Source organism: Rutidosis leptorrhynchoides, chromosome 3 (genome assembly GCF_046630445.1).
Source record: "Rutidosis leptorrhynchoides isolate AG116_Rl617_1_P2 chromosome 3, CSIRO_AGI_Rlap_v1, whole genome shotgun sequence".
NCBI classification, from domain to species: Eukaryota; Viridiplantae; Streptophyta; class Magnoliopsida; order Asterales; family Asteraceae; genus Rutidosis; species Rutidosis leptorrhynchoides.
Window position 1 is genome coordinate 18,581,072 of NC_092335.1, and position 23,811 is coordinate 18,604,882.

General features: G+C 33.0%; 2 protein-coding genes across 2 annotated transcripts; one reads left to right on the forward strand and one right to left on the reverse strand.

The window, feature by feature from the left end:
• Positions 1-5,421: 5,421 nt before the first annotated feature.
• On the reverse strand, positions 5,422-11,235 carry LOC139899718 (protein FAR1-RELATED SEQUENCE 6-like). The gene is made up of 2 exons (XM_071882562.1): positions 11,096-11,235; positions 5,422-6,097 (listed from the first exon to the last, which is right to left on the reverse strand). The coding sequence occupies exons 1-2, from the start codon at positions 11,233-11,235 to the stop codon at positions 5,422-5,424; spliced, it is 816 nt and encodes a 271-aa protein (XP_071738663.1).
• Positions 11,236-11,740: 505 nt separating this feature from the next.
• Positions 11,741-14,479, forward strand: LOC139899719 (receptor-like protein EIX2). Its single transcript, XM_071882563.1, has 3 exons — positions 11,741-13,718; positions 13,842-14,151; positions 14,259-14,479. The coding sequence occupies exons 1-3, from the start codon at positions 11,741-11,743 to the stop codon at positions 14,263-14,265; spliced, it is 2,295 nt and encodes a 764-aa protein (XP_071738664.1). The 3' UTR covers positions 14,266-14,479.
• Positions 14,480-23,811: the final 9,332 nt, after the last annotated feature.

Consider the following 23,811-nt stretch of genomic DNA (forward strand, 5'->3'; position numbering starts at 1 on the left):
CCCCTATTTTAATTAGATATGAATACTAATTTACCCACTTGATCAGTTTGAATACTCAATTACCCAACCCGAATAATTAATTAAATGATTATAATAGACTCCGTATGAACGTCACTAAATAGGACAACCATAATCATTATTAATTATTAGGCTAATTAATTTGAAGATAGGTTCGACAGACTCCAATGAGTTGCCACTCGATTAGACAATATCCCCCATCTATTAATAGTCCATAGTCCAATGTCCACAAGTGTCGGTCTTTATCCAAACATTAATTATGGCTCAAAGTTCAATAACCCGGTCTTAATATTTAGTCTAACATCACGATTACTTTGGCACAAATAAGCATAATAATAACTTAGTTACGAGACATTAAATTAAAAAGGTTGAACATAACTTACAATGAGTATTAATCGCGTAGTATTACACGGACAGAGTTTTGACTTACAAAACCTTAAAACATTTGTTACAATAACCTTATTATTAAAATTAAATTAAATTAAAATTATAACATGAATATAAATTAGAGAGAAAGAAAAGATTGAAATTAATCAATCTGGGGTGTTGAATTCGGCCAGAAAATGATCAATTTATAGACCTGACCAGACATTCACTGCCATGAGATCGCATGGAAATAAAGCTTCCAGGCCATGCGATCGCATGGCCCTCTGATTTAAGATATTTTTGAGTTTCCAAACGTGGGCTGCTACGATATTATAATATATAATAATATATATAATTATCTATAATTATATATATATATATTATATTATATTCTTGTGCATAGTTGACTTGTACTTTCAGCTCCGTTGAGTCGTACGTTATTTCTCGGTTTAAGTCCCGGTTCCGGATTTTCAAACGTCTTTTTGTACGCTGAGATATCTTGTACTTTGCGTTCCGCAGCTTGTACTCTTATCAATATTTAGACGTTATTCATCAATAATTTGAACCACTTGGATTGTAACTTGTACTTTTTAGCTTTTTGGCCATTTGCGTCTTCAAATTGTCAATTCTGCCTTTTGTCTTCACCTTTTATTATATAAACGAATATCACTTGTAAATAGAACAATTGCAACTAAAAGCTTGTCTTTCTGGAAAGATAATGCAATGAAATATATGTTCGTTTGTAACATTATCATAGCTAGTCATTGTTACGCGAGCACGTCGCATTAACTTGCTAGTACAACGTCTATCTCGCTTGATGATTGCAAACACCAAACAAAATAATTAGCGCAAGGTTAGTTCACCTAATCCTAGGCACTAACCAAAACCCGGTCCGACCCGAAATCCTACAAGTCCCGCATAAAGCACATACACAATAAGGTCTAAGTCTAGGCACCTATCTCAAGTCGCCTAAATCCCTTAGACCATGCTCTGATACCACTTGTAACGACCCATCGTCGTTATACCAAAAACACGTCACAAAATTTTTTTTTATGAACCTGAACAAACAACACATCTGGACGGCGTCCAGCTCTGAAGCCGTGGACGGCGTCCAAGTCATCTGGACGGCGTCCAAATGAACTGTCCAGGTCTGTCCCAAAACTCCAAATTACGCGAGCGGAAAACCCGCTTCCCGACACTTTTAGACGAAACGACTTTCACAACACGTTATAATAAGTAAAACTAAGATATTCCCGTAATAAAACTAATTTTACAACCCCGAGCCCACATCGTCCTGAATTACGATTTTCGTACAAAATACAAGTTTCGACCACAAGAGTTTAATTTCCAAACGACACCTAGAGCATGGTGTTTGGGCTTAAACTACCCAAATCTTGGTCAAACCTCAAAAGCTAATCACCCCAAAGCATCCCCTATCAAAACAAGTGGGAGGCCACTAGTCCAAACGAATACCTTTGCCTTTGTCCAAGCCGGAGCCTAAAAAGGTAAACAACGAGAGGGTAAGCAAAACGCTTAGTGAATGCAATAATTATACATATACATATATGATCTACTTACTTGCAATCACTTACACAATTATCGCATACACGCTAGCATGTTAAATAGCATACCATCGCAAAGTATAACGCTAAATCTCCGATAACACGAGCTAGCACAACAATAGCATATAACACGAAATATAATGCTACACTACAACACATAACCATGGTTAACCAAAATACAAAAGGGAACGATTCTCGCGAGTGAACCGTTAGCCACGCAGACGCCACTAGTATGCATCACTAGTCCCTTGGGTGGTATCGAACGCTCGAACTTTAAACCCACCCGTTACGTGAAATGTGGTATCGAACGCCTGAACTTAAAACCCACACTTCACGCCCGCACACACACATATGATATGGTATCGAACGCCCGAACTTTAAACCCATATCATATGCCACACATGATGATGAGGTATCGAACGCCCGAACTTTAAGCCCTCATCCCATGCCAACACGATGTGGTATCGCATACCCGAACTTAAAACCCACATCGCATTTCGCACAAGTAAATACATTACATACACATATGCATAATTATTCCACTCACCTTAACGCCTTCGGTGAAATGAGAAATCAATCTTGAAACCTTCAATGTAACGTACCTATTACATTATGCATATTATCAATCACCCAAACAAGTTGGTCAACCAACTCACTCACCATCCTAGTGTCAATTTGACCCATAGTGCAATTTCGACCCATTTGCACTCTTAACCCTGATATTGGGTCAACTTCGCCAAAACCCTAGCACTAGCCAATTTTGGTCTTAATACACTTATTATCGCAAGGTTAGTATGTTTTCATACACATTTAACAACCTAGGTCACCAAAGACTCATTTGACCCGTTTCAAGGTTAACACCCCCATTTGGGTTACCCACAACCCAAATAACACCCAATCACCCAACCACAAAGTATACTAGTGATTGTTAACAATTTAATACTCATAAACACCATTTATCACATTAAAACCCTAGGTTAGTCATCCTTGGGTCCTCATGACCCTATCTTACCCAAAAACCCTAATTTACCAACAAATGGGTTTTTATGTTCATCACTAACCCAAACCCTAACCCTCACTAATTAAGTAAGGAAATTAAGGTTAAGATGTACCACCACAATTAAAACGTAGCTAGTGATGAGATGAACAACTTTAACACTCAAGCTTAAATCCGAATCGAGCTCCTTCCTTCTTGATTTGAGCTTTCTCACACAAGAAATCTCTCTCTCTCTCTAACTTGAAGTGGAAAAGGAGATGGTAGATGAAAATGGAGTAAAGGCACCCACCAATCTGATCTTGGGACCTTAAAGTCGTCCCCCATGTGAAATTACCAAAAAGCCCCTTCAAAATATCTAAAAACCCAAGAGCTGGTCCGCCAGATCATTTGGACGACGTCCAAGTGATCTGGACGGCGTCCAGCCCTTCAATGTTAGACGGTGTTCCACCATTTTGGACGGCGTCCAACACAACTGGAAACAGGATCTTACAAAAAAAATACAATAATTATCATAAATCAATCAAGTAGAAAAATCCCTCCATGTTCCATAAAGCTTTTGTATGCTCAATGATTAAGATCAATCGGTCATCGGTCGCAATCTCGAGTTAAAGGTCTTCCTTTGGTATATCAATTTGAGCTTTTGCCACGGATTTCAATCGTATATATGGGATCTATTTTCATATTTGTAGGTCTTAGTTTTATGTATTTTCTTACAAGTTCTTTCAATTGTTCCCTGCTTTGCAAGATCGTGTTGTCGATCCTCAATTGTATCCGTTTTTTGCATTGTTACCTTTCATTATTTTGATGAAGGTTTCAATGGTTATCAATATATTTTTCTTTTTCGCCGTAAAAAAAAAAAAGATCAAAGTTGTTAGGTCGCCTACATGTATTATCATTGACGGAACTTGCACCATATTTATAACTCGTTGCTTGATTTCCTTCACATACCTACAGTAAATGGATCATTGAGTCATTAATTATGTCAGCCAATTAAAAAGCAATGGTAACAAAAATAAATGCATTTTAGCTTACATTCGTCTTCCTCTTCTTTTTTGTAACTTTTTCTATCATGGATTCTTTCCTCTTCGTTGGTGGACGACCTTTACTACGTACCTGCGCGGGTGGTAACAAGGACTTAGTCGGCGCCGAAACTTGATGATCAACTTATGGTACAAAATTTTTGCCACTAGTAACACCCCAACTAGAATCATCGGTTAATTTTTCTTTTAGCAATTTTATGCATTCAAGTAAATAATCAAACTTTTCTTCGGTATTAGCAATATGTGCAGCTTCATAGAAATAAGAACACAGTTTATCAAATTGTTTAGCCCATTCTCCGCTTTTCAAATCCTCATAACAGTTAATCACGTAGTAGTGATGATGCTTCAAATCTTTCCTTCATCTAGACATGATATAGCGAGAAGGAAGTTCTTTAATATCCTTCTCAATTAATATTTTCATCCCGTGCCTACAAAAAATTCCTCGAAACTCAAACAAATGACAAGAACATTGAATATCACATCCAACTTCATCATAAGTCACTTTGTAAACAACCTTCCTTTTCAACTCTCCACATTTTCCTCTGAGAATGTCCGTGACACTAAACATGGACATTGTACTATGTGTTTTCAAAAGCAAGTGATTGCAAAATAACATATTATGCAGCTCAACCTGGATCAACTTAAACATCGCATTGGTGTAGGATTCTCGAAATTGTCTTTCAAAGTAAAAGGCAGTCATCAATTTATAAGAAGCATTGAGAGAATCGAAATCGGCTTTATTTTCTTTTGCATTGAGAGAATCGAAATCGGCTTTATTTTCTTTCTCTATTTTGCTTTTAAGTGCATTGTCATATTGTTCAACAAATTGCCACAAGGAAGTTTTTGAATTAACATAATCATCAAAAAAAGCATTCATACCTTCACTTCTCTGAGTAGTAGACATCCCTCCCCAAAATATTACCTTGACATACAATGGCACCCAACGCTTTCGATCATTAAATAGGGAGCATAACCACTCATTGTTTTCAAGATTATAGTCTTTTATCATTTAGGGCCACCCATCTTCAAACTCTTGATACTCAATAGACTCATATACAAGGGATTTTAACGTCTTCTTTATTGCTTTATATTGCTTCAACTTACCCAATTTTTACGGAACCTTTTTCATTACATGCCATAGGTAGAGACGATGGTAAGATTAAGGGAATACACGTGCTATAGCTCCTTGCATTGCTCGACACTGGTCTGTGATTATTGCTTTTGGTGCATGTCCATCCATGCATTCCAACCATGACTTAAATAACCACACATATGTTTCTGTATCCTCAAGTGAAATTAAACCACATCCAAATAACATAGATTGCCCATGGTGATTCACTCCAACAAAAGGAGTAAAAGGCATATTATATTTGTTGGTCAAATATGTGCTGTCAAAAGATACGACATCTCCAAATGATTGGTAAGCTGCTATAGACCTTTAATCACCCCAAAAAACGTTTTTTAAATGACCTTCATCATCCATATCAATCATATAAAAAAAGTTTGTACTTCTTTTTTGCATACGAACAAAATAATCACGAAGTGCTTCAGCATCCCCCTTTCCAAGTCGAAGTTGTATTACCTTCGCAATGTAATTTCTACAATCTCTCTCATCAAATGTCAAGTTCTCATATCCTTCAGCTTCTACTACCAAGGAACTAAAATTTTTTTCTATTGAAATTCCCGCAGAATCATTTAACTCTAGTCTTCTCTTAGAATAAGGATCAATTTTCTTCTGAGATCGGTGATATCGTGATTTTTTGGGACTTAATGCATGATTATGCTCAAAACAAACACCGGAGATAGTGCATTTTCCATCACAATCAACTATCACACTTATTTTTGCCTTACAATCTATTTTGCTTGACTTCCTTGGTTTGTTAGATTCCGACTTCGGCTCATATACACCTCCTTTATGACATCTAAGTGCATAATATTTTTTGTCACCCTTTGTCCTTGTACTCAATATACGGACTCCTTGTCCCATTTGATATGCATAATTGTTGTAGTAACTATAAATCTCGTCTTCTGAATCAAATTTCATCCCAACATTAGGAATGTCTTCCGAAATTTCTTGTTCCAGATTTGATGATTCCACCCCCAAATTCATCATCCTAAATAAAGAACAAATTGTAAAAAAGATTAGTCGCACTTTTTGTAAAGCAGATGCACTCGGATGTTCACAAAGTATATTTTTAATAGAAAATGAAGTATTAAATGTTACACTTATAAGTACATTCATGTAAAATTATACTCCGTAATGTCTAGTTTAATAATAATAAAAATGCCACTGTTATACATGCGAAGATTGCTTATAAATAAACATACACATAATATTTTAATAGTATAGATAGAAGATAAATATCTTCATGAAGAACAAATTGTAACGACCCGGAAATTTCCGACCAAATTTAAACTTAATCTTTATATGGTTTCGATACGATAAGCAAAGTCTGTAATATTGAGTCTCAAAATTTTTGAACTGTTTCATGAAACATTTAACCTTTGACTATTCCCGACGATTCACGAACATTTGTTGTAAGAAAATATGTAAATATATATATATATATATATATATATATATATATATATATATATATATATATATATATATATATATATGAAAGTATATATAACAATTTGAAATTATAAACTATAATTTAAACATTAGAATTGAATATGTAAAATATAATACAAAATAATTATGTTGTAATGAATCTATATATAAATAGTTATGATTTCTATATATAATTATTATTATATGTATATTGTAATATATGTTAAAATGTATAAAAATTTATTACTCAATATAAGTTATCATGTAATGTATATTATATAGTTATATTACATAATCAATGATATGTAATACTAATATATTAAAGTTAATTATAAATATAATTGTTATAATAATATTGTTATTACTTTCAATATTAATATCCATACTAATGTTATTAATATTATTTTAAATATATAATTTATAGATACGAATTTGTTATATATAAATTATTATAGTAGTATTACTAATATTATTATTATCATTAATAATATTAGTATTAGTATAATTAGTATTATTATTATTATTAATAATATTATTGTTATAAATTTTATAGTTATTATTATCATATTCATTAATAATAATATTATTATGATTACTAGTATATTATTATAAACTTTTATTAATATTATAAACTTTTATTAATATTATTAATATGTAAATATAGATATATACATATAGATATATAAATACAGATATATATACAGATATATAAAATCATATATATATATATATATACTGATATATATACAACTATAATATATAAATCAATATTATTGTATTAATAATATAATTATTAATTTAGATTAATTAAAAATGTAATAACACAAATACAGAATCAAAATCAGTTTCCTGTCATTCTCAAATTGTAATTGATTGATAATTACTGTTTCTAATCTTTGAAATTAAAATCAAAACAATCCAAATTCAGTTAGCAATCTTATTCAACTTTTTATTTTTTTTATTATTTTACTTTTGTTCCTGATTAATTCTTGTCAACCCACAAATTGCTATAAAACTCGAACATTTCAGTGATAAATGATACCAGACGACCTCACATTATCAACTAACAATTTCAATTACCATTAACAACCTTTAAATTGTTGAATTTTAAAAAAAAATATGAAGAACACAGCATGACTGCTCTGTTCTTGATAATTTTATCAAAAATTCGAATTCGAATTCTATTTCAAAATGTAATAATGCAATCATGTTAGGAATTCCTTAATCAAACTATCTGTAAGTTTTCAAGTTCCAATTTTATCTCTTGAATTCAAATTTCAAAGTCAAACTTAAAAATTTAAAAGTCAACTGTTTATTCTTCATTAAAATTCGTAATTTTTATGATGTTTCTGATAAAATTGAGGATTCAGAAAGTTTATAGAAACAATTTAGAAACTTTTTCATGTTATAATTATATCCTAAAAATGACCAAATATCAGAATCAAGGATTTAGTTCCATTTTTTTTAAACACGAACAGCGACTGTTGTTGGGATTTTTTTTTATTATCGCGTTTGATTAATTTAAAATCACGATTAGGAATCGTTTCTGTATCATTTTAAAGTTCTAAAACTAATTAAGTAATCCATTGAGAGCCTTGATTCGATCCCTGGTTGATTTAATATGAAGAAGAAGAACAATAAATTTATGCGGGTTATATATATTTAAAACTGTTATAATTCAGAAAAACTTAAATGGCCGAGTGGTTAGAGTGTTTGCGTATGAACGGGAGGTCTCGGGTTCGAGCTCGGCTTGGAGCATTTTTTTTAGAAAGGCTTTTGAGAGGTAGTTTTCATTACAAAAATTATTATTATTGTTATTATTATTATTATAATTATTATCATTATTAATATCATTATTTTGATTATTATGATTATTAGTATTATAATTATTAGTATTATTAATTAACACTCATTATTATTATTACGATTATAGTAAGTAAATTATTACTAATATTATTATTACTAATATTATTATCATTACAAAGTATTAACATTTATTATTATTATTATTATTATTATTATTATTATTATTATTATTATTATTATTATTATTATTATTATTATTATTATTATTATTATTATTGTTATTATTATTACTAAGATTAATATAAGTATTGTTATCATTATTATGATGATGATGATGATGATGATTATTATTATTATTATTATTATTATTATTATTATTATTATTATTATTATTATTATTATTATTATTATTATTATTATTATTATTATTATAAAAATAATATAAATTATCATTATTAATATTAGTATTATCATTTTATGATTATTAGTATTAGTATTAATATTAAAGTAAGTATTATTAATATTAATACAAGTGTTATTATTAACATTATCATTATTATTATAAGTATCATTTAATGAACTATTACTAAAATTATTATCATTAGTAATAAAATTGTTATTTTTATAGATATTATTAATATCAGTATTATTACTGTTATCATTAATACTAGAAGTATCATTAATTTTAAATCTATCATTTTATTAAAACTAGTATTATTATTAAGAATATTATTAGTAGTATCATTATAAGTAACATTTTAAGTATTATTAAAATTATCAGCTTATATAAAATTTTCTTTATTATTAAAATCTAATAGTATTATTACCCTTATCTTAATATTTTCATTAATTTAACTAACAAATGATATTCATATAACAATATACTTAATACACATAATTAAATTATATTAATATCTTATTTATTAAAATATATAAAATGAATATATTTAATAAAATAATAAAATATATAGTTTATTAATATAAAAATTATATCACTAATAATAATATATTTATTTGATTACAAGTATATGTTTTAATATATATACAAATGATATAGGTTCGTGAATTCAAGGCCAACCCTGCATTGTTCAGTATCGTCGAATGAATATTTTCACTACAAAATATTGTATCGTGAGTTTTCATTACTCCCTTTTTATATATTTTTGGGCTGAGAATACATCATACATGCGCTGTTTTATAAACTGTTTTACGAAATGGACACAAGTACTTAAACTATATTCTATGGTTGGATTACGAATACCGAATATCGCCCCTTGTTAGCTTGGTAGCCTAAGAATTAGGGAAATGGCCCCTAATTGACGCGAATCCTAAAGATAGATCTATGGACCTTGACACGTCCCATTCGGGTTACGAATGCTTTAGTACTTCAATTGATATATACTGATTGCGACGGCCGGTATATAGCATGCAGATTGCGAAATGCCTGTATGCGGGGGATATTCTATATGGATCATGTTAGTTCGGTTACCAAGTGTTCACCATATGAATGATTTTATCTTTATGCAGATTGCAAAATGCCTGTATAATGATTATGGAAATGAAAATGAAAAATGAAAATCTTGTGGTCTATTAAATTGTTGAAAATGAATATTTGTGATAAACTAATGAACTCACCAACCTTTTGGTTGACACTTTTAAACATGTTTATTCTCAGGTACGAAAGAAATCTTCCGTTGTGCATTTGCTCAATTTAAAGATATTATTTGAAGTCATTCATGACATATTTCAAAAGACGTTGCATTCGAGTCGTTGAGTTCAAAAAGATTATTATGAAGTAATGACAGTTTAAGTCATTTATAGTTTGGATATATTATGAAGTGGTATGCATAATTGTCGATTATCGTTGTAATGAAAGTTAGTCTTTTAAAAACGAATGCAATATTTGTAAAACGTATCATATAGAGGTCAGTACCTCGCAATGGAACCAGATGTTGAAGTGTTCGTCCAGATGGTTTAGGACGGACCTTTACACAAATTATTATTCATAAATGAGTTTTGAAGGTGTACCAAATATTATATGTGAATCGTAGCAGAGTGATTGAAAGCTTCGACGGCAGTAGGTGTAGACGATAATAATATATTAGGATTTATTCATCCAGATTTTATACAATAATTATAATTATAATTATAATTATTATATTATTATAATTATATTATTATAATTATAATTATATTAATTAGAAAAGAATAATGTAGTAATGCATTTTAAGCAAGGGTAATTTAGGCATAGCAGATTAATAAGTGTTGACTAACACAAAAGGTAAATACACATGTCATCATTTGAATGTAATCGCATCAAATTTGAAATAACGGTTGAATTCAATTCTTTAGTAATATTTTATATTTAATCATTTCATTAACAACGAAATTTCTATTTTTGCGTTAGTATACTATGTTATAAACTGTATAGACTAATAGACTATGGAGTATCTAAGTTACGTTATATTTATCTCTGTATTAATGTACATTCATAATTTTACTTATATCTTATATTATATAATTTATTTATTTATTTTTATAATATATTACTCCTATATTACACGAGTATATAATTATATATTTATTTATCTATAATACTAATTACAATGAGCCTGCTACTGTTCACAGGTGTAGAAGCAGGGGCGGAGCATTGTGTTGACAGGGCGAGGCATCTATCCCAGCTAATTTTTTTTTTTAAATTACACTTAAAAAAAAATTACTAAAAAATCAGATTTTTTTTAGTGTTTACCTCAGCTGTAATGAAAAATTTACTAAATATTTGCACCCGCCCCATCTGAGGTCGGGTTCAAGTTCCGCTACTGTGTAGAAGTGCCATTCGTAATCATCGGGCGTTTGAACAGATGAACTCTTATAAAAAAGAAGCTTCATTTGATGATAATGATTCCCCGATTCGTATAAAACTCATTTAGTTACATAGTACATAACAAAAATAAATGTATATATGTATAATAAAGCTCATTCTGATTTCCTTACTTTTCTCCCAAGTCATAAATGTCGGGCTATTCATGCATGAATCCTGTTTTTTACTGAAAAGTCTTGGTCTTTGGAATTTAAATTAGAGGTAGGTAAAGAGAAATAGGAGGCAGGTTTGTGAGTGTTATATATACACACGACATACTTTCCTTGATAAAATGTAAGGCAAACGATTACAATATTTCTTAAAACCAGTAAAATATAGACCTAGGTACTAACTTACTGCAGCTGCTAATTAAAGTTTTAATTACTTGTGGGTTTGATCAACACCTGAGGTGGTAAGCTACACTCTCTTGGGTTTTCCATTTCTAGTTGATAAGTTTTTTATGATATGACGCATGCTGTAATTGTGTATTCGGTGCTATGCGTAGTACTATTATTTATTTGTGAAGATGCCAACATGACGGTTACAGGGTCATGCATCGAGAAGGAGGTACAAGCTCTGCTGATGTTTAAAGCAGACTTAAAAGATATAAATGGCACACTAAATGATTGGAGTAATGAAGAAGAAAAGAGGGAGTGTTGCAAATGGCCAGGTGTCTATTGTGACACCGAGACTGATGACGTAACCGAACTTCGTCTTTCTGATTATCATTTGGTAGGTAAAATTAATCCATCAATAAAGATGTTAAAGCAGCTACAAACTCTTGATTTATCTGGAAATGATTTTCAGTCCAATCATATACCAAACTTTTTGGGTTCCCTTACCAACTTAGGGCAGCTGGTTATGGCTAATGCTAATCTCAGTGGACCGATTCCTCATCAGCTTGGAAATCTATCCAACTTGTGGTATCTTGATCTGAGTGGTAATTCGTTGAAGGGATCTATTCCCGTTTCCTTTGAAGTTTTAAGTTCTCTCGAATGCTTAGACGTCTCAGAAAACATCCTTACAGGTCCCTTGCCTAATTTCGCTCGATGGCCATCATTGGTTATATTGTCACTTGCTCACAATTTATTCAATGGAAGCATTCCTGATGATCTCACAGGAGGAAGGGAGTCCCTACAAGAGTTAGACCTATCTGGTAATCAGTTGAGTGGTGATTTACCCAACAGTATCGGTCAACTTTCAAATCTTATTTCTCTCGATATTTCATCCAACTCACTTCATGGTGTCATATCCGACCTTTACTTTATAAATCTCTCCTCCTTAACCTATTTGGATATGTCTTTCAATTCATTTTCATTTAAATTAAGCTCAGATTTTAGAATTCCTTTCCATTTAGACACTATAAAATTGCAATCCTGCAAGCTGGGACCTAGTTTTCCTTTGTGGATCAAAACTCAAACAAGTTTCCAAGTTCTTGATATTTCCAGTGCTGGTATATCAGATAGTGTCCCTCCGTGGTTCTGGGACCAACTACCCCTTGGATTGAAATTTTTGAACCTTTCTTCAAATGAATTGAGAGGCACGCTACCAAATATATCATTAGACTTTGACCAGTACCCTGGATTGGATTTGAGTAACAACCGTCTTGAAGGTAAGGTACCACTATTGCCTTCTAAACTCGCCTCGTTAAACCTTTCTAGAAACAAGTTCAAAGGAAACCTCTCTTTCTTATGTCATATTGTTGGGGAATTAACTTTCATTGACCTTTCTAGCAATTCATTTTCTGGTAGCCTTCCTGATTGTTGGTCGCAATTCCAAAAGCTGGTAATTCTTGATTTATCTTACAACAATTTATTCGGGAATATTCCTTTGTCTTTTGGATTCTTGAATCAACTAGAGGCATTGTATCTTCGGAAAAATGCCTTTGTTGGTGAAGTGCCCATGTCCTTGAGCAACTGTACAAATATGAGGTTTGTGGATCTTGGGGAAAACAAGTTATCTGGCACAATACCTGCGTGGGTAGGAGAAAGACTTACGAGCCTTTATGTTCTTGTTTTAAAATCAAATATGTTTAATGGTAGTCTTCCCACCCAATTATGTTTGTTGAACAATCTTAATATCCTTGACATATCTAACAATGGATTGGTGGGTAATATTCCTGGTTGCTTTGATAACTTCACATCTATGTCTAGTAAAAAGTTTGGAGATGATATGACTTATCATTCTTATAAGACGTATCATTTTATTCCTAAAAATTATCCTCCTCCAGTTCCGGGTTCTACTTTTATACCTGAGTGTCCTGGTGATGGTGCTCCTTGTGTCAGTCCTCCTACAGAGGAGGTACATGAAGAGTTCATTGACAATGCATTGGTTGCATGGAAAGGAATAGAAAGATCATTTGGAAGAAGTATTCTCGAGCTACTGAATATCATTGATCTTTCAAATAATAGCTTATCTGGGAAGCTTCCCTTTGAGATCACTCGTCTTGTCGAATTAGTCTCGTTAAATATCTCATTCAACAAACTTCTTGGTGAACTCCCAAAAGATATCGGTATGTTGAGATCTCTTGATTCTCTCGACTTGTCGAGAAATCAATTTTCTGGAAATATTCCATCAAGTTTGGCACGGTTGGACGGTTTAGGTTATCTTGACCTCTCATACAATAACTTGTCAGGAAAAATACCAACTGGGACTCAACTCCAAGGCTTTAATTCATCCTTTTATGAAGGTAACCCGCTACTATATGGGCCTCCTCTTGCTCCAATATCGAGGTCTGCACCTTCTACTACCATTGTGGAGGATGACGACGACTTTTGGAAATCATATTACATGGGAATGGGTGCTGGATTTGCAGCTGGATTTTGGGGGTTTTGTGGTGTTATATTTTTCAACCGTCGATTCAGGCATTTACTTTTTGCATCATTAAGTCTCGCAAAGGATTGGATATACGTGACATTGGCTTTGCTCTATCGGAAGTTTAAAAGGTAAATGTTGCATCTGTTATGTTTTCAACTTTTCCATAAGTTACGTCAAAATATATCGGATGTTATATTGCATCAATTCTTTACTGCAAATATTGTATGTTTTGCAGGTCGTAGGCACTCCAACATTCAAAAGAAGGTTTATATATATAATATATATTGTTCTATACGGAAGTCATATGCATATAGTAGCGAATCGTTATCGTGTACGTTTTTGTGTTTGTAAAGGTGTGAATGTATTAAAGTTTTCCATTCCATAGTTCATCTTTAATCTTGATTGTTTACTACCGGTTGAAAGTCTGTAAGTGTGGTTTATAATTCAATTATTAAATCAATGTTGGCTGTTATTCTATATTTTGCGTTTCCGTAATATATTAAGGTTTCCCTTTAAGAATTAATTTTGTTCACTAACCAATAAAAAATCTGGACCACTTGAGTTGGTAAAAGTAAGTGTAAAACCGTCTCTCAACTCGCGACATTAAACTCGGAAATTCTTTCAAATCTACTGCAAAATCGATAGTCAATAACTTAAAAGCCAACGGTCGATCGTCACTAAATCTTTTACCATAGTTCTATATGTATGTCTAGTATCTTCAATTCAATTCCAGGTCGATTCAACGGTAGACAAACCTACAATGAATTTTCTCTCACAGCTGCGCAATCAAACCTTAAAGGTTTTTTCAGAATGGCAACCGACTTCAAAAATCATATCTTCAAATTGAAGTGTCCGATCACTACCAAATTTTAATCTCTTTGAGATCAATGTGTCTAGCACCTACAGTCCAAATATCAAGGCAATCAAGAATCCAAAGGTTAACTTACCCGTTACGGATTTTCTCTCTCATTTGCGCTAACCCCCGAATTTGATAGCTTAAACAATCTTTCGCACAGGATCGCAAAGAATGAGATCTCATATCCATAACCCGGATCTCCCAAAAAAAATCTCTCGTGCAACAAACCCATCGATCCGACCACCGGCTCCGCTACCACCGCAAACCACCACATTAACCTATGAGAAATCAAAGATTAATAGATTATCTCATGAGCACATAGCGTACTCGTTACCTTTTTACGCAATTTAAATATTAAGATCCTTATTTCGATCGTGGTTGCAAAAGGCGTCCGTTGCGGCGGCCGTTGCGGTGTTTTGGTGACTAGTCCTTCTCGACTCCATCTCGGCATCTAGTAAGTCGGTCAACGGTCAAAAGTAGAGTCAAATGAGAGAAAGGTCGGGTCAACGCCGGTCAAAAGTCGAAAGTTTGGTTTAATTATATCAATCAAAATTGATGTAGTTTATTGTTATTTTTTTGTATTATATTAGTAGTAATAGCGATTATAGGTAAAAACTAGTCAAAATTCAACGTGAGTTAACGTTCAACCTTCATATCGACTCTTTAGATCCGACCGTCTCGATCATGTCTCAAGCATTTTCAACCTTGATTTCTATATGTTCGACAAATGTCGTTTGTTCAATTAATGTCTTACAAGGTTACCTTCAAGAGTAACCTAACTTTTCCAGTTTGGAAAATTCTCCTCACGATCCACCAGATTTTCTGCTCCAGGCCATTTTCGTTCTTGTTCCATCTTCACATTCGACGACTGGAACTAAAACGGATTAAATCCCTAATTATCATCTCATTAAATTAGAACACGTAAGTAGCAAGTGTGTCGAAGAAATGAAGAAGAAAAGAAGAAAACGAAGCTTAATTCATGAAATTTTTGAACAACTAATCGTGAAAATTTGATGCACGAGCAACCAGAGAACGCATTAAAGATAGAAAGTTCGTCGATAATAAACTTGAGGTATGATTTCAAACTTGAGGTATGATTTCTAACCTAATTGAGCTAGGGTTCTATGAGTGTTGACTATAAATTACTGATTTTAACATCAAACAAGTTTGAATGATATGCATGTGTCTTGTAAATTGTTGTGAAAGCTTAATTGGGGAAAAACAACAACCCTAATGGGTTGAAATGGTTAACTTGTTCAAAGTGGTATTTTTTACTACTCAAACAGGTAAGTGTTGAAAGCTTCGACGAGCCCAACACACCCACTATAGAAGACCTAGATTATACTACATTCACTATACCAACACTTTGACGTTGATTAGCTTTTAATTTTATGAATCCTTAGTGCACAATAATGCTTAGGCGACAGTGTCGACCATATATCATTCAGGCGGTATAACCGACCATATATCACTTAGGCGGCAGAGCCGACCATATAACAAGAATAACACAAGTGCACTAAGAACTTAAACACAAACTAAGGCTTAATCGGTAAACTTAACAAAGAATACTTTTTATTAATACAAAATACAATTAAAATATTACTTACTTACAACACTATCTTTCTCTTCTATACTTATAAGCTTTCTTTCACTCACTCACTCTTTTCTTACTTCTTCACTCCTTACTCACACCTCACTCATAAATGAAATTGCAACCCATATTTATACTACTCCATGGAAAGTTATACATACTAGATATTTCCATGGATAAATATCTAGATATTTTTACCACATAAAAATATCTAGATTTTTCTTTTACATTTTATCTTCTAGATTTTTCTTTTATATTTTAATATCTAGATATTTTTCATATACATATTAATATCTAGATATTTTACCCATATACATTTACTAATTCCATATTATTCTAAATTTGCATTGTATTTTAACACTCTCTGTAACGACCCGACTTTTTCGACTTTTAATTTTACTTATTACTTTCATGAAACTGCGTATTTGTGTGTAACGGCCGGTCAAAATCCCTTTTGACGCAGCACGTTATTCACCGGTTTCATCGCGAGGTTTTGACCTCTATGTGATACGTTTTGTAACATTGCATTCGTTTGAAAAGGTATTTCATAAATGAATATATAAATTTCAGGTTTTTAACATCTGATGATTCCTACGTATAGACAATCACCATTTAAATGGTTTACAATAATACATCTGTTGACAATACAGTCAAAATAAGGTACATGGTAATGGTTTGGTGAATGCAAGTTTCTTGTATATTGCATTTATGACTCCCAGCACATAACTTGTATCACGTATAAGCAAACAGCGGAAGACTTCTAGAAACCTGAGAATAAACATGCTAACAAGTGTCAACACAAAAGTTGGTGAGTTCATAGTTTTAATATTACACATAATCCGTATATCAATGTGGATTACAAAAGTTCAGTTGTTTCATTCAAAACGTTTATCAATATGTTTTAACATTTCAAATCATCTGTATGTAAAGGTTGATCACAAGGTTCCAGTTGTTTCATCCGAAACGTTTATCAATAGGTTTTACATAAAAGGTGGACCACAAGATTTCAGTTGTTTCATCCGAAACGTTTATCAATCGGTTCTACAAAATTGAGCACCCTGGTAACTAAGCCTTAACGTTTATAATAAGTACCCCTCGTTTAACATGCAATCAACATGTACAATACACGCAATCCAACGTGTACTAACTTCAAATAGCATACGTCTGTTTCATAGTTCAGGCTAGAGTTTCTTTCTATACCTGGAACAGACGGGGATGTCAAGCCCTATGGATCCATATATCTCTATTCGCGCCCATCGGTTCTTATAACCGACAGTTACTAGTTACCAAAGCTAAGAGATTTTCGGTTCAAACTCAGTGTAGAATTTAGTATGTACTTGTGTCCATTGCGTTTAAAATAAATTGCATGTATTCTCAGCCCAAAAATATATTGCAAAAGCAATTAAAAAGGGAGCAAATGAAACTCACACAAAATCAGTTTTAGTATTTGTATCCATTTAGTAAAACAGATATAAAAGCATTGCATGTATTCTCAGCCCAAAAATGTAAAGAGAAAAAGGGATCATATGAAACTCACTGTTTAATATTGATATACAATATTGCAGGAAAGCATGTAGGCGCATCGGAGATGATAAACACGAGATTTGATTCACAAAAATACCCATGAACATTACCCATAACCTCCATAGTTATAACCCATAATTTCCTTAGCTTTATCCCGCTCAAAAACCCATTTTGAAAGTGACACGCTCATGACCTCGTCGTAGTATTTTATGTATAAATAATAATACTCATACTACTGATAATAAGATTAATAATAATATTAATCTTTAATAATAATAATAATAATAATAATAATAATAATAATAATAATAATAAAATTTTAAATAAACTGGAAACCAGCTCGAGCTTTTATAGTATCAGGCCTGCTACAGTACCCCATGCGATCGCATGGGGTTTTGCCTTCTTGGCCATGCGATCGCATGGCTATGGGATCCAGCTCACAATCGTTTAACTTTTAGTTTGTCGACATCAAATAGTGTTTACTGTAGCAAATAGAGGTTTACTGTAGCAAATAGTATTTTACTGTAGTTACTGTAGCAAATAGTGTTTACTGTAGCACTGTAGCAAATAGTGTTTACTGTAGCAAATAGTGTTTACTGTAGCAAAGTCATTTTTACTGTAGCAAATAGTGTTTTACTGTAAGAAAGTCGTTTTTACTTGTACACATATATATATATATATATATATATATATATATATATATATATATATATATATATATATATATATATATATATACATACATATAATTGTTCATGAATCGTCGAGAACAGTCAAAGAATAATTGATTACATGGATATAGTTCCAAAACTTTTGTGACTCAACTTTACAGACTTTGCTTATCGTGTCGAAATCATTAATCATTTAAGATTGAGTTTAAATTTAGTCGAAATTTCCGGATCATCACAGTACCTACCCGTTAAAGAAATTTCGTCCCGAAATTTGGTGAAGGAAAGTTTGATAACTAAGATCAGGATATTCCCGCATAAAAGAATATGATATAGTTTGAATTCTCATCATGAATTCGATTGTTCATAAAATCTTCATCAAAAGGATATAATAGAATGAAATGTTTTGTATACCTTGACTGAGTCGAGTTCCGTTTATGAATAGCGTAAGTTCAGTAAATATAAAGTTTTTCACTTATGTGAAAATATGGATATAACAATTCGATTACACGAAAAGTATGAGTGAAACTATCACAAAAGAGTGAAATGAGGTAATTAAAGATTCATCTTGACATTTGTCGTAGTCAAAGTTGATTTCCGGAATTCAAGGGATTTAAAGAAAATCTTTGAAAATAAGATTTGATTTACCGGGATTTAAGGAAATTAGGATCCACTTTAATTAAATGCTGTAACCTGCCCCGGTTACTTTGTCCGGTAATTTCATTATAAATTGACTTATTCCGTTTCATAATTTGCATATCTTAAAACTTCTTCCCCAATTCATATTCCAAAGTTTGTGAAATGCTCAATCAAGTTCTGATTCTGAACATTATTCTGGTTATTGCAACCATCATTCTTCTTTTTCATCTGCTGCCGGAGGAATCTATTTACTTTTACTATACTCTTGGCTTTATAGTGTTTTTAGTTCTCCCGTGTCTTTACGTTGCAATACTTATTGATATACATGGTTTGTAATTTCGGATTTGTTATCGGGCTTTATATCTCCCCTTATATTTCAATGTCCCTACTTCTGTCTTCTATAATCATTGTCATTCACAGTTAATACTCCTCCTATTTGCTGCGATTTATACTCCAATAGTGTTTTACTCCCTCCTATTTTTAAACAGTGATTTATACTCCAATAGTGTTATACTATTTACTGTAGCACTGTAGCAAAGTACGGTTTCACTGTAGCAAATAGTATTTACTGTAGCAAAGTCATTTTTACTGTAGCAAATAGTGTTTTACTGTAAGAAAGTCGTTTTTACTTGTACATATATATATATATACATATAATTGTTCATGAATCATCGAGAACAGTCAAAGAATAATTGATTACATGAATATAGTTCCAAAACTTTCGTGACTCAACTTTACAGACTTTGCTTATCGTGTCGAAATCATTAATCATTTAAGATTAAGTTTAAATTTAGTCAAAATTTCCGGGTCATCATATTGTGCGTACTGTGTTAGATTATATTCTGGGATCATTATTTATGATTAATTACTTTCATTAAATATCTTACAACGTGTTATTAAGTGCTTAATCACTCAACTTGATCCTTGAATGCTTTTATGACCGTTAGTGTCACTTGGCGTTTAGAACGAGCTATGTACTTTGTACGCGTTAAACTTTTGTCGTAATTAGAATATTATGACTACCTAAAACTAATTGTTATTTTCTAATGACAATTACTTGGCTTATTGGTTGCTTAATTACGCTTAGTAATTTACTAATGCACACTACTTAGTCTTAATGGACTTTTTACCTTAATGGACTTAGACCCACCCTACTCTAGTTAATGGACCATTAAATTAACCCAACTTTAATAAGTTTATGATCCATTAAGATGTAGGACAAAAAACCCATTAAGATGAGCCAACATACTATCATTTTTGTTAACCATTACTACATATGTTGCATGGGATCCCAACAATAAGCACCACCTTTAGACCACCACCATGCAAAAAGCAAAGTTTGTCCCCCCCTTGTCCCCCAAATTTTCGGCCAAACCACCACCCCCCACCACTATAAATTCAAGCCTCATTCTTCCATTTCACACTTGATCTCATTCTCATTTTACACACACTTGCTCTCTAACTTTCTCTCTAGTCTTTCTCACACTAAAATTGTAAGTTTTTGAATTTTCTTCTTCTTCTCTTTTTCTTCTTAATCACAACAACATCATCATCATAAGATCAAGCTTTTTAGCTTTTTGATCTTGTTATATCTTGTAGATTCAAACTTTGATTTGAATCCTCCAAGAACATGAAAGATTCAAGCTTTCTAGCTTTGGATCTTCATTACTTTGATGGATCTAAGCTTTATAGCTTAAGATCACTTTGTTTTTGTTAAAAGATCAAAACTTGTGTTTATGATCTTCATGAAACTTGAAGATCTAGCTTTATATTTTAAAGATCTTCAAGAACATAAAAGATTCAAGCTTTCTAGCTTTGGATCTTCATTACTTTGTTGGATCTAAGTTTTGTAGCTTAAGATCACTTTGTTTTTGTTAAAAGATCAAAACTTGTGTTTATGATCTTCATGAAAATTGAAGATCTAGCTTTTTGCTTTAAAGATCTTCAAGGACATAAAAGATTCAAGCTTTCTAGCTTTGAAATCTCATAATTATTGTTAAGGGATCCAAGCTTTCTAGCTTAGGGTTTCATTACTTTGTTTGATCAAATTTATGTAACTAAAAGTCTTGCTTGTTTGATTAAATCAAAGTTTGTAGCTTTAAATTTTAGAACTTGTATTTGTGTTGAGACTAAGAACATGATGTAACCTTGGTTCATCATCCATCTAAAACTCTTAAGTGAGTTGTATTTATCCTTAGTCTTGACATGGTGTGTTGATTGTTGAAACTTGGTCAAAGTGATGCTAAAACATCAAAGAGTTGTACACTTGAGGCTTATACACATCAAGGATGAGAACCGTTATAAGCATCAAGCACCAAAAAACCCACCGGAGCACTTGTTTTCTGTTTTTCATGGCCTGATCAGACTCCTGGGGCTTCTGGAAAGTTGATTTCCAGATATTTAGGTTCGAGTAGATGACTTTTCGTTTAAGAATCGCCTAAATCCGATATACGGTTTAAGATTTATAGCATTCTGAAAATCACTACGCCTTCGTAACGACGTGCTGAAATTTCTGACCTACTAGCGCTTGAACCGTCGCCACGGTCAAATGACATCCAGTTAGGATCTGAAAATTTAATAGCAGTAATAGGACTCAAAAACGGAGCCTTGGCCACTGGCCGCGCGTCATTTCAGTTTGTATAGAGGTCGTAGCAGCTGTCCGAAGTCAGCCCTTTGTTGCGATCTCTATTCTTGTTGAAAACTTACTTTATCTTTTACGTAGGATGATGATGATGATACTTAAGACTTAACTTATTTACTTTTAAACTTTTGGGGACCATTTACTGACTTAGTAATCTTTGACATAGGTTGAGGACCTATCGTACCGACTTAATACTTGCTTACTTATTTCGTATCGACTTTACCGCACATTCACTGTGAGTTATAGCTCCCTTTTTACTTTAACTATTTTTGGGACTGAGAATACATGCGCTTTTTATGTTTTACATACTAGACACGAGTACTTTAACTTTATATATGTGTGGGTGATATAACGGCACAAAGATTCCCCTTAGCACGGTAACGTTTAGTCATTGGTTTATGAACCGGTGAACGCGAATCTTAGATATGGATCCATAGGGTTTGACATCCCCATTCGGGCTAGTCGCGCTAGCATTTAACGGGTGTTTAATACTTCGTAAACTTACGCACTCACCAAGTGTACTTTTAGGCGGTGATATTTATATTACTTGTTAAGTTAGTTACCGGGTGCCCACGGACAAGCATATACTTTTCATACTATTTTGAATACGAAATCTCGTGGTCTACATTATATCGTTGTTTACAAAAACTATAGCTCACCAACATTCGTGTTGACATTTTAAAGCATGTTATTTCTCAGGTGCTTAGACGTTGTTGCTTCCGCTGTTAGACTTGCTGTTATAGACTCACTGTGTTAGACTTCCGCTGCATTGTTTAGAGATGTCTCAATCATGGAACTTTTGCTTTGCATTCACAACTTATGTTACACTTGAACAATGGCTTTGTAATGACCTTTGTGTCACGTACTTATGTTAATGATTTCTATTAGTAGAAGCACGTTATCTTTTGTAAAACATTTGACGTTGGTAAAGACGTTATCTTTTCATGAATGCAAAACTTGTTTTTAAACAGCATATAGAGTTGTAACCGTGTAATGATCCTGTTGTTGATGATCCGTACACGTTGATTTTGTACGGGGCGTCACATTTGGTATCAGAGCATCGGTTGTAGGGAATTAGGTTGCATTAGTGTGTCTTGACCGAGTCGAGTAGGATTCACTAATAGGAATAATCTACAACTTGCTCGTTTACTTGTTTCTGCGGAACTGTTGCATGCTACTTTTACTGCTATATGATCTTGCTGTATGCTACTGCTTATTTTCGCTACTGCATGCTACTATCTGCTATTGATTGCATGTTGCTTCAGTATGATACTGTTATTATTTCCATGCTATGTACTGCTATAGATGATCTAGGCTGCTGTAGTTATTATGCCTGATTACGTGCTTGCTATATGTCTTACTGACATGGAAAAAGTTATTTTTCCTTGTTCAGATGTCGAACGTGCCGCCCATGACCATTGACTTTGAGAGTGATTCAGATACGTCTGCTACTTCGCCTACTATTGTTGCTGACTCACCGCTACCCTTCGGCAACTCTGGCGATTCGTCTTCTGGGGATAGTAGTCACGCGCCTGACCTAATGGTCATCTCAGACAGAGACAAGGATCCCGAAGAGATCCCAGCTCCACCCAGCCCTAGTCTCCCGGGGCCACAACATCATTCCGATGGTGCCGTGATCCCTGGGGTAAACGAGGACAGTCCCTTTCGTAATGAGCGTGGACATTGGGTCAGACGCACCGCTAACGGACGAGTTGTGCTGATTCCACCTGGCAGATACCGGGCCATGACCACCGGCCAGACACTTTCTCCCGTCCGTGATGTACCTGCACTACCTTCAGACGATTCAGACGATTCATCATCCGATGACACCAGCGAGGAGGATCCCGAGGAGGATTCTGAGGAGGACTC